This window comes from Ursus maritimus, unplaced genomic scaffold (assembly GCF_017311325.1).
Source record: "Ursus maritimus isolate PB19 unplaced genomic scaffold, ASM1731132v1 scaffold_5, whole genome shotgun sequence".
Classification (NCBI taxonomy): domain Eukaryota; kingdom Metazoa; phylum Chordata; class Mammalia; order Carnivora; family Ursidae; genus Ursus; species Ursus maritimus.
This window is the reverse complement of record NW_024426663.1, coordinates 39,251,343-39,264,169: the sequence shown is the minus strand read 5'-3', so window position 1 is coordinate 39,264,169 and position 12,827 is coordinate 39,251,343. Positions and strand designations below refer to the sequence as shown.

General features: G+C 34.4%; 1 protein-coding gene across 1 annotated transcript in view; it reads left to right on the top strand.

Moving 5' to 3' along the window:
• RNF180 (ring finger protein 180) overlaps positions 1-12,827 on the top strand; it is a 187,522-nt gene that overhangs the window by 20,346 nt on the left and 154,349 nt on the right. The window contains exons 3-4 of the mRNA XM_008691673.2: positions 2,712-2,807; positions 4,399-5,358. Of these exons, the coding sequence (XP_008689895.1) occupies positions 2,712-2,807; positions 4,399-5,358 (1,056 nt within the window). The remainder of the gene's footprint in view (positions 1-2,711; positions 2,808-4,398; positions 5,359-12,827) is intronic.

Genomic DNA, 12,827 nt, shown 5'->3' with positions numbered 1-12,827 from the left:
TTGTTTCCTTAGAAAAGTTGCAATACTGCTTATTTTTAGGCTGTCTATGCTTTTAATAGCATAGCTCAGAGTGCATTTCTCTCTCTTTCACTTGACTTTTTAAAAACAACAAACAGTATATAGTAGAGGTGTATCTTATTAGTACAAACAAATCTAGCTCACATTCTTTACATGTTGTACTATTTTCAGCAAGAATAGAGATTGATCCTCAATCGCTCATCTTCTGGACTTACTGCAAATAGTTTCCGTTTTTTCTAGGCATTTCCAGCTACCCTGGGATGTTGCCCTATTTCTCTCTTCCTGAAGTACACCTCTCGCCTGGAGACAGACGGACATCCATTCCACCCCTGATAGTTACCCGGGGCCTTTTTTTGTTTCTGGTTTTCACCACTTTGATATAGACCATTCTTTGCGGTGTTCTCATCTATTATGTACTTGGAACTTGGATACATTGTGCTGCTGTTTCCTCATTGATCTTTCAGAGGCTTCTCATAATTTCTGGTTCACTGAAATCTCCCCATCTATATTTTCTAGTTCAGCTCTTGGTTACTTTTTATAATTGTCTTTGATAGGTTCTTTGTTTTGAGAAGGAGGATGGACTAGAATATGTGCTCACTTTACTATCTTGAAACCAGTAGTTACTTCCCTCTGCCTGAATTTTTCCTTCTTTGATTTTATGAGAATCTAGAATAAAATAAACTTTTGTATGTCTGCCTGACACTCTTGTGAGGACACATGTATTAGGGAGCAGTAAGATGATTGAGTTAGAGACTGTTCCTAGTATCTCCTCCTCTCTTCCTAACTTCACTTCTATTCAATAATACCTTCTTCATTTTGACATGGACTGGCCTGGCCCTTTCTTATTATTCTTATTCTCATTATTCACATGGTAAGTTGCATTCTGTTAGCCAGATTTAGAGTTCAGGCATCATTAATAAAACTATAAAGTTTCTCTTTGTCCACTATAAACCCTTCTCAGTGGACTTTGTGTTTGCCTTTGAAATATTTCCAACCTGTGTTGTTGATTTTTAAAACATTAGAAATGGAAAATTTTCAGACCTTTTAACAAAAGTATTTTTTCTCCATTACAATCCTGAATTTGGCTTAGCGCTATTGTTATAGTATATAAAATACAGTTGTGTACAGTATGAAATAATGAATTGTGGTCTAACATATAACAATAGCTCATGTGCCTTTCCCATTTTAATTAATTTGTGATTTGTGATTTCTGGGGAGCCTGACAGAAATTAGATAAAGATGGTTTCTTTATAGATCTTTCTGACATGTAAATAAATCATACTGAAACTTTTCTTGTATATTGGGCCACCATTTAGTATCTTAAGATGTATTCATGGAAGAGAAAGTGATATAGGGCCCAGAGGAACCAACTTGGGAAATTAAACCTAGAAATTCTGGGTGATCTTGGTTCCAAGTCACAGTCTAATGTAGATTATTCAGCAAAACGTTCTTAAAGAGATTCTGTCTTGTTTCATTCTTATCATTGTGAATACAGGCTTAGCAGGTATGTTTGGTAATTTCCTGATATATTTTGTTAATGTAATTGTAGTATCTAATAGCACCACTGCTGGGAAAATCTAAAAAGCATTGTGCTTTGGCAACTTGGAAAAGCTACTTCGGTGTAAAAATCTTGATCCTGGGAATGGGTATGTGGACAGAAGCCTATTCTTCCCTGTTCTTCTCAAGAAACTCTTTTCTGGGGGCGCCTGGGTGGCATAGCGGTTAAGCGTCTGCCTTCGGCTCAGGGCGTGATCCCGGCGTTATGGGATCGAGCCCCACATCAGGCTCCTCCGCTGTGAGCCTGCTTCTTCCTCTCCCACTCCCCCTGCTTGTGTTCCCTCTCTCGCTGGCTGTCTCTATCTCTGTCGAATAAATAAATAAGATCTTTAAAAAAAAAGAAAAAAGAAAAAAAAAGAAACTCTTTTCTGCCATCATAGAATGAAATTTTGTATATCCAGAAGGGATCTCAGCAATTATCTAGAGGTGTGTTACAGGTGAAGAAACTGAGACCCAGAAAGCTGAGGTAAATTGGCCTTAAGGTTTACTAAGCTGCTGGAGAGTCCTATACTCCATGCTGCCCTGCCCTGCATTTTCCCGATATGTATGTGGTTTTACCTGCGTATCACATTTATTCCTACACATCTGTTTCAGAAAGCCAAAATATCTCTCTGAAACTTTTTGTTCTAATGCAGCTGAAATTTAGTTTTCCAGTTGCCTGTACAATTCTTCTTCTCCCCCATCCTCATATACTTTTCTTGAGTATCTCGATAGATTATATAGCAACTTCTTTATTCCATCATTAGTGGAGTCCAGATGGATTCAGGGGTTAAAGACTGTCATGAATTAAAGTTGTCATGAATGGCATTATTTTTTCCTCGCACACAGAAATAGAGTAGGGTGCCAGATTTGTCTGTTGAGTGACTTTTTGCTAAATTTTAAATTTAATTTGATGAAATCAATGAAATGGAAGTTTTTTTTTTTTTCTTTTTTTTTTTTTAACTCACAAGCGGTTATTCCCTGAAAGTTTTTTTTCTTTGTGGGTTTGTTTGGGGATGGGAATGAGAAGAGGAGAGCAGTGGATATTTTCTCCCTAGCTAACCTGAATTTATGTTTCTGTGTTTTATTCAAATATGAAATTTGTTAAATAAATCTGGAAGTGATAATGACTAATATCATGCATTTTGATACAACAGGATAGACATGATTGTGCTGATGATCAAAGTATTTGTCATGTGTGGCACATGGATATAGAAGCTCTTCCAGAATGGACAAACTGCCTGATTCAAAAAGTAAGTTCCTTAGTTTCTGAGTAAAGTTAGGAATTTACTACTTTCAGGATTTTTTGTTCTCATTCTAGAGCTATTGTACTTGAATGTACTGTTTAAAGAGATAAGAAACGGTCTGTAACTCTTGATTACACCTACTGGCTTCTTCGTTATTACTGGAGTGTTCCAGGTACTTTTCCATCTCAGACTTTAAAACATGGTATTTCCCCTTCCTTGATTGCTTTTTCCACAGTTATTTACTGCTTCCCTTATTTCCATATGTCTTTATGCACAATGAGGCATTGCCTGTGCAAACTCTCAATTGCCCTCTCCTCCACTGTTATCACTCTTCACACTTCCTTTTTCCCTTCTCTGATTTATATAGCTATTTATATTTTACATACACACACACACGATATGTAATATATAGTATGTATAGTATAGTAATATATATCTATATGCATGAGCATGTATGATAGACATAAATATGCACATACACACACACATGTCTGTGCCACACACACTTATCCTCATATAGATACAGCGTACCCGTCTTGTTAATTGTCTAACTCTCCTACTAGAATAAAACCTTAGAAGTTTTTCTCTTTTGTTTATCTCCAGCACCTAGAACAATGCCTACTGAGTAAATGAAATATCCTATCTTATTCATGTCTGCATACGTGTATAAAATAAACTGGATAATTAATGACTGTCAGTGGTACAATCAAAATCAAAGTACCACATTTTAAGCTCCTTAATGAAATATTATAAGAGCAGGAACTCAGCTTGTTAACAGTATGGTATTATTACTTCTCACATTTTGAAACACGTATTAGAAAAGTGTAAGGAATATGATTTTTGAAAAAAAATGTAGTTGCCATTCTCCACTGACTTTTTTATTGTTAAAAAATAACATTTGATAGATATCCTCTGCATTCATTCTCACATTGTAATGATTTCCTGGGAACATGCCAGTGCGCTGGTTTAACTGTCCTGAACTTTACAGAATGTATGAGGGCGCTGCAGATATTCCACTGTCTCTCTTGAAAAAAATAATATTAAGCCAGCTCATTATTAATTTCGCACTTGAATATAGAAAATGCATTCTTGTGTATGCAACCAATATCTTTTGGTTGTATGTAAAAAGGCAGGAAGAGCTTTATTCTGTTGGTTTGGTAAAGTTCCCTCCCACAGTGTTTGGTATGCAGGAAGGGTATCAAAACAGACACTTTTCTGTGAGATTTTACTTGCAAATTAAGCTCTGTAGACTGATTTGCTTCCTGGTTCCATAGTGTATTTTTCTTTTCATTAGTTCACACTGTATCCATATTCAACCTATTGTTTAAGAGACTCTTTTAGAATGCTTAGGAGTATTGTTGGGATGGGTGTGATGTGCAATAAGTTATCATTCTAGAACTTTGGAGTTGCTTATCTCTGTTTATGAGAAGGCTTGTTTCCCTTTACTGTTCTGTCTACCAATCAGAAAACAGAAAGCTAGCCTTTTCTGTGGCATAGAAAACTTTCATGTGGTTCGCTTTAAAGAAAAATACAACTCACATTCTTTTTGATTACTTTACAATGAAAGCATTGTCTTACTTTCCTTTATTACCTGTAGGCCCAGTGGACAGTTGGAAAACTGAATTGCCCTTTGTGTGGGGCCCGTTTAGGGGGCTTTAATTTTGTCAGCACTCCAAAATGTTCCTGTGGCCAGCTTGCAGCTGTACATCTCTCTGAGAGCCGGACCGATTATCAGCCAACACGGGCAGGCCGACTAATGAGACCATCGCTGAAATACTTGTCACATCCTAGAGTTCAGTCAGGTTGTGACAAGGAAACTCCGCTGACAGGTGGCGCCTCCAGAAACAGAAATCACGGGTTTTTAAATATGGCCCAAAATAACAGTGGCCCTGGAAGATTAACAGAAGCACTCTGCCTGGAGGTACGGTCAACATATTTTCAGATGAAGAATGAAAAACTGCTCTTCAAAGCATCAGATCCAAAATACCAGCTTTTTGTTCCTCAGCTTGTGACTGGCAGATGCGCTACAAGAGCTTTTCACAGGAAATCACATAGTTTGGATCTGAACATCAGTGAGAAACTGACTTTATTACCCACTTTTTATAAAATACATAGTAAGACTACGGCCTGTCCCAGGCTAAATGAAACACAGCCTGTTCACCTTTCGGGCTTGCCTTTAGAATCTAGTAAAAATAACTGTTCCTTTCAGATTTCGTCCAATTTTGATCCTAATATGCTGCTGCAAAGATTTTCAGTGGCTCCCCGTGAGACCCAGACACAAAGAGGAGGAGAATTTCAGTGTGGTCTAGAAGCTTCTGCAGTGTACTCTGACCATGCGAGTTCTAGCAGCCTGACTTTCCTGATGGACCTGCCCTCAGCTGGCAGGAGCATGCTGGAGGCCTCGGACCAGGAAGAGCCCCTCTCTGCCCTGGACTTCCTGCGCTCGGGCAGCTTCTCACTGGGGGCCATTAATCAGCGGCTCAGTAAGAAAGAAAGGAGCAAGTTGAAAAATCTGAGAAGGAAACAACGAAGGCATGAAAGATGGCTACAGAAGCAGGTAATTTTTTGAAGGGTTTACTAAAATTCTGTGTTATAAATCTTAGGGTTTGGAGAGAGGAGCTAACGTTGAATACCTATATCATAAAAACATGGTTTTAATGAGTGTTGAAATGACATTTCTCTGTAGGTGAACTAAATAATCATGCACCTCTGTTAATCAGCAAGTATAAACCTTTCTCTGTTCACATATGTTTAGGAGATATCCTTTTGTGACATTTTTCTCAATTCTAATACTTTACATGAATATTAATCTCATGATGTTGAAATGAGATTGTCATATACATTTTAAATTCATGCTGGGATTATTTGCAATGATTTTATTTCAGGTTAGGTTGAAACAAAGAAGTTTTTCTAATTCAATCTAGTGACAAATTCATTGACTTTCATCACTTTTAGCTTAAGTGGATATTTTTAAGGAACATTATGTAATTACGTGCTCATAAGATCCAGATATGGTTAACTCTACTAATCTGTGAAGTTTATCTTAATAATAATTGACCCTTACTGTGATTTTATAGGAAAGTGTGCTTCTTTATGGTTTAAACTCCTGTACCTATAATAATATGTTCAAAAGTGGTTATGCGAAGGTACTGAACAAGAAATTGCAGGTGCTCTGGAGCCCAATTAAAGCCAGTGGATGAGGTGCACATGAAAATTTGGAAGTGTGAGGACCAGGTATATTTCTATGTAAACTTTATTTTGCAAGTTGCCTTTGTCACCTACTTGTTTATAGTAAATAATAATCCTTATTAATCAGTATGTTGAATATTAACAACGTCCACAGAGCTTAAATATAGAAAGCTGCAGCTTTGCATAATAGTTCATTTTTTTAAAACAATTAAGTGAACTCACTGCTTAGGATCCTGGTCATAGACTGAATAGAATAAAATTACTGCACTGAGTGCTTCAATTAGGTTAATTATTTTTCATCATTTGGTTGGATAGTATAATTATAGGTAATTGTTATATTTTTGACTGGACGCTGACAAGAGCATTGTAGTTTGGTTTATTTGCAAGTGATGATGTAATGTGGCCTCAAAGCATATATCGTAGAAGGTAAAAAATGAATATATTTTAGCACCATTATAATATACATCATGGTTAATTTATTGAAGCTGTAAAACACAATATTTTTTATTGAAAATTTGACTTAAACCCATAGATAAATTGGAGATAGTCATATGTTAAGTGAATATTCAGAAAGTCTACCTTAAACAATGTAGAGGGCTTAAAATAACTCTCTAACAAATCGAAATTTAAAAGAAGTATGAAAAGTGTACTTGGTCTACTATAAATATATACAGATAACATCTTTGCCATTTAAAAAAATGCATTTAATTCTTGAGCTGGGTACTTCCAAAAACTTAAGCTATATTACTTACTATTTTCCAGCATAGGAATACTATCTTTATACAATTTAAAACTAAGCAAGACCAACATCAGTGTTTGTTTGTTTATTTGTTTGTTTTTTAAAACAAAGTTCCTTTTAGTCATTCACATACATATGCTTTAGCCAAGCTGCTTGGCTAATTGATCAGAATGAATGAGTTCTAGTCAAACCTGTGGCAGGTCAGTATAGGCAGTTATAGGGCAGGGTCCCAGGAGGTTTGTTTGGTTCCACAGGAGCTACTGGCAAACAAATGCCGAATGTCTCCTTAGCAAAGAAAGTTTAAAATTCTGTAGCAGCATGGAAATGACATGAGTTAGTGATGTGAGTGCACACCCTGGTTAGAGTCCAAAAAAGAAGATTTTTTTTTAGAATAATTTATTTAAGAAAGAGATGGTGAGAAAAAGTACGAGGGGGTGTGGAGAGGGAGAGCAGGCTCCCCCCTGAGCAGGCAGCCCAAGGCAGGGCTCCACGTAGGGCTTGATCCCAGGACCCCGGGATCACTACCCAAGCCGAAGGCAGATGCTTAACTGAGCCACCCAGGACCCTCAAGAAGAAGAATTTTTAACGGTTTTGCTAATTCAAGCAAAAAGAAATCCTGGAAAGATTTAATATCTGAGATAAATTAACGGCTTAGCTATTCAGCTCATTTCATGTTTAGTAAAGAGTAGTTAATTCTGTAAACATTTATCAAATATGTGTTCATATACCATGCCTTTGAGTAATGAATCAATGCAGATCCTGCCCTTTTTTATGTTATTTTTTTAAGGATTTATTTATTTTAGAGAGTGTGCACACAAGTGGGGGAAGGGGCAGAGGGCGAGAGAGGGAGGGAAGCAGATGCCCCGCTGAGCACAGAGCCCAAAGCCACACCAGGCTCCATCTCAGGACCCTGAGATGAAGACCGCAGCTGAAACAAGGGTCCAATGCCCAGCTGACTGAGCCACCCAGGTACCTCCTGCCCTTTTTAAAATAAGGAAGATAAACCACATAAAGATATAAAGGAAAGGTTACCTATTATTAATGATAACTTTTTTAAGTTTAAAATAATTGGTTGGGAAATCTAGATTTCTGACTTTCATTTGATATTTTTAGTGATTTTTTTTTTCACAAACTAGACATCTTTATATGGCAGATACCATGATAGAAAATGTTAATGACACTACAAAAAGTTATTTAAATTTTTGAAGCTTAGGGGTATAAATGAGATTAATATTGAAACAGAAACTATAACCAATTTTCAGTGTTTTATTCAACAGATGTTAATTAAGCTTCTACTTTGGGGAAAGACAGTGCTGAGCAAACCTCTTTTTTTATTCACCATAGTCTAGTTGGGTTTCTGTTTTAGTTTCTGTAATTATTATGCGATAAAATAGATTTATTCTTGGCATATAGCTCTGTGATCTAAACACAGAAATTCATGTAACAGCCACCAGAGTGGGGATACAGAGCAGTTCCATCACGCCATTGTGCCTTTATAATTGTGCTTTGATTGTGTAAGCATATCCTTGTCTTATTTCTAGTCTCCGAAAACCATTGATCTGTTCTCTATTACTTTAGCTTGTCATTTTGATGATGTTATAAAATGATAATGTGATGCTATAAATTAGAATCATATAGTATACAACCTCCAGAGACTGGCTTCTTTTACTCAGTACAGTTGCCTGTGAGATTCATCTAAGTTGTTGAATATGTCTATTGTGTGTTCTTTTTTGTTGCTCAGTAGTATTCTATTAATAAACCACATTTTGTTCATTCACCTGTTCAAAACAGGTGAGTTGTTCCAGGTTGGGCAATTATGAATAGAGCTGTTAAAAACATTCCTGTACAGGTTGTTGTGTGAACCTAAGTTTTCATTTCTCAAGGGTAAATACTCAGGAGTGAGAATTCTAGATCATATGGTAAGTATAGATTTAACTTTATAAGAAACTGTCAAATTGTTTTCCAGTTTGGAAAATGGTTATACCGTTTTGTGTTCCAAAGATACCATAATGAGAATTTTCTTTGCTATGAATCCTCGCTTACGTCTGGTATTTTCAGTATTTTTTAAATTGTTGGAAGTAGGTATGTAGTCGTATCATACATATTGTGGTTTTAGTTTGCATATTCCTGATGGCATTTTCCTAATGATGTTGAACACTTTTCATGTGCTTATTTTTCCATTTGTGTTTATTGTTTAGGGAAGTGTCTGTTTAAATATTTCGGTCATTCTTAATTGGGTTGTATTCTTTGTGTAGAGTTGTGACAGTTCATTACATATTTTGGATGTATGTTTCTCATTGCATATGTGATTTGTAAAGATTTTCTCTGAGTCTGTAGTTTGTCCTTTTAGTCTCTTAACAATTTTTTTTTCCTGTTGAGGAAACATACTTTATTTTGATTAAGTCTAATTTTCCATTTTTTTTTGATGGATTATGCCTTTGGTGTCATACCTAAGACCTCTTTTGCCAAATTCTAGGTTATAAAGATTTTTTCCTGTGGTTTCATCTAAAAGTTTTATAATTCTAAGTTCCACATAAGAATTATGATTAATTTTGAGTTTCTTTTACTAAGTGTGAGGTTTCGGTCAAGGTTCATTGTTTTACATAATAGAGATGCTTGATTGTTCCAGCACCATTTGTTGAAAACACTGACCTTTCTCCATTGAAATGCTTTTGCAGCTTTGTCGAAAACCAATTGGCTGTATATATGGGGGTCTATTTCTGGACTGTCTATTCTCTTCAGTTCATTTTTGTGTCTGTCACACTGCCAGGAGTCCTTTTTCTTAGTTATTATAGCTTTAATAAGTCCTAAAATAGGGATTCTGTGATTCCTCTAACTTAATTGTTCTTTTTCAAACTTGCTTTATTTATTGTAGTTCCTTTGCCTTTTCATGTAAAATTTAGAATCAGCCTGTTGATATTTACCAAAAAAAAATCTTGTTGGGATTTTGATTGTAATTATATGAAATTTATAGATCAACTTGGGGAAAGCTGAAATCATTACTATGTAGATTTTCCTAATCCTCGAACATAGTATGTCTCTCCTTTTATTTAGGTCTTTGATTTCTTTCATCCATATTTTTGCACTTTTTAGTATTCAGAACCTGTGCATGTTTTGTTAGATTTATACCTATTCACTTTTTGATGTTGTTAATTTTTTAAAAAATTGTTTAAAATTGTGTATTGCTAATATACAGAAACACAATTGTTTTTTGTTTTGATTTTGTATCTTGTTATTCGAAAGTATAGATCTTTGACATCTTGTCAGATTTATCCCTAAATATTCATATTTTATACTATTGTAAAGTCGTATAGTTTTCTTAAGTTTCAGTTTCCAGTTGTTCAGTGATAATATGTAGAAATAAAATTGAGTTAGTATGTTGATCTTATATCTTACAACCTTTCTAATTTTACCTAGTAGGAATAGTAGTTGTTTTGTAGATTCCATTGTATTTTCTACTAGATGATCATGGTGTCTGCAAATAAACACCGCATTACTTCTTCCTTTCCAATCCAGAATATTGTTGTTGTTGTTATTGAAGTAGCTAGAACATCCAGTACAATATTGAGTAGAGAGGAGAACAGACATCCTTGTCTTTTTCCTGATATTAGGAAGAAAGCATTCAGTCTCTCACCATTAAGTATGATATTAGTTTTAGGTGTTTTGTAGATGCCCTTTATCAGGTTGAGGAAGTTTCTTTATATTCCTAGTTTACTGAAAGTTTTATTATGAACGGATGTTGAATTTTGTCAAATGCTTTTCCTCATCAGTTGATATGATTGTTTTCAATGTTAGTACTGATTATCAAATGCTGAGTCAGTCTTTCAGTCCCACAGTAAACACCACTTTTATTATGTTGTATTTTTCTTCCTATAAATTGCTGGATATTATTTGCAATAATTTTTGAGAGTTTTTTCCTGACCTCTGTTTATGAGGGATATTTGCCTGAGGTTTTCTGTATTTTTCGACTGTTTTTGTGAGGTTTTGATATCAGGATAGTACTGATCATGTAAAATGAGTTAGGAAGTAATCTTTCCTCTTCAGTTTTCTGGGAAATATTTTGAAGAATTGATGTAATTTTTTCTTAAATACTTGGTAATGAAACTTTCTGGGCCTGAAGATTTCTTTTTTGGAAGGTTTTTAACTGAATTCAATTTCTTTAGTACTTATAGAACAATTTATGTATCTCCTTCATTTGGGGTAAGTTTTGGTAATTTGTTGTTTTCAATGAATTATCTAAGTTGTTGAAATTTTGTCTTAGTATTGTTCATAATATTCCTTTATAATCCTTTTAATGTCTCTTGGGTTGGTAATGAGATCCCCTTTAAAATCCTTATAATTAATGACGGTCTGTATCTTCTCTCTTGTTCGCTCTTTATCTTTTTTTCTTTTTTTAGTTTTGCACAGATTATCAATTTTATTGATTTTTTTTTCAAAGAACCAGCCTTGGGTTTCAATTATATTTTCTGTTGTTGGCTACTTTCAAATTTTTAATTTCTGCTCTTACCTTTAATATTTTCTTTCTTTCATTTTATTTCCTCTTAGAAAAAATCCTTAGGAACTTATTAATTGGAAACTTAGAAACTTACTGATTAGAAATCTTTTTTTTCTCATCAAAGCATTTAATGCTATAAACTTCTCTTTAGTTACTGCATTAGCTACATCCTATGACATTTAAGTTGTAGTTTTATTATAATTCAATTCAAACTATTTTCTCATTTCCTTTGAGACTTTTTTTTTGGCCCACCTTGTTTGTCTGAGTGGTTAATATAATCATGAAAAGACTGAAATACTAGCATTTTGAGGAAATTAATCAAAAATTTCTTCCCGGAGAAAATATTTCTTCTTCTGGATTGAGGGAAAGTAAAGCTGTCTGTAGTATAGTTGTATAATATTTTAAAATAATTATTTTAAACAGCATTTCATTCTGTTATGTTTTCATTTTTTACCTTTAAGTCTATTTAATATGAGTAAAAGAAAATGTCTCTTTAAAGCCCACAGGAAAGTATTGTGAAAAGGGAGTTTACTTCATTTTTCTGTGGAATGTTGTACCTGAGAATATAAAATAATTAACCTAGTATCATGATTTGTAGTAAATCATTGAACCATCTACATTGACTATATTATTTTTTTCTCAGGGAATTAAATGAGTTAAGACTACTTGTATTATTACAAAGGTGTGATTTAGGCACTGGGGACAATAGAAGCCAATAAATTATATTAAAGATCTGCTTATTTGAGCTTATCTAGAAAAGATACATATTTTCCATAAAGGCACTAAATTTCATTTTCATGGATTTTTACATAGTGATCATTTTGAACTTTGCATAGATCTTAAAGAAGTTATTTAATCTTTTATTACTTGATTCATCATCTTCAAATCATGCACAGATCATATTCCAAATACATACTCGGTTGTCCCTTTAAAAGAGAAATTTTTGTGTATCTGAATTATGTTAGTAATCCACCTATTGAGCAATTATTCCCCATTTTTTTCTCTGCCACCAGCAGAAAATTAATGGTTTATTGAAAGAAAAAGCCTTAGTAATGAAAATCTGACAATTAAAACTACATGAGACAGATTTTGCTGGTTTCATTAAACACGGAAACTTGGTCATGAAATGGTCTTTTAGGAAAGAACATCATGACCTTTAGTCATATGTGGAGACAGAGTGATGTTTATTTCTCAGTCTACTTTGTGTCAATTTATTGTTTTAGTTCGTTACTCTCTTCATTTTATTTTTTTATTGAAGTATAATTAGCATATGGTGTTATTTTACTTCCAGATGTACAATAAAACAATTCACCAGTTCTGTACATTACTCAGTGCTCATCCAGATAAGTGCACTCCTAATCTCCTTCACCTGTTTCACCCACGCACGTCCCCTCTGGCAACCACCAATTTGTTCTTTGTATGTAAGAGTTAGTTTTTTGTCTCTTTTTTTCTTTGTTTATTCACTTGTTTTGTCTCTTAAATTCCACATATAAGTGAAATCATATAGTGTTTGTCTCTCTTTGTCTGACTTATTTCACTTAGTATTATATCCTTAGTATTATAGGTCCATCAAGATCACATTCTTTTTTTTTTGGCTAATATT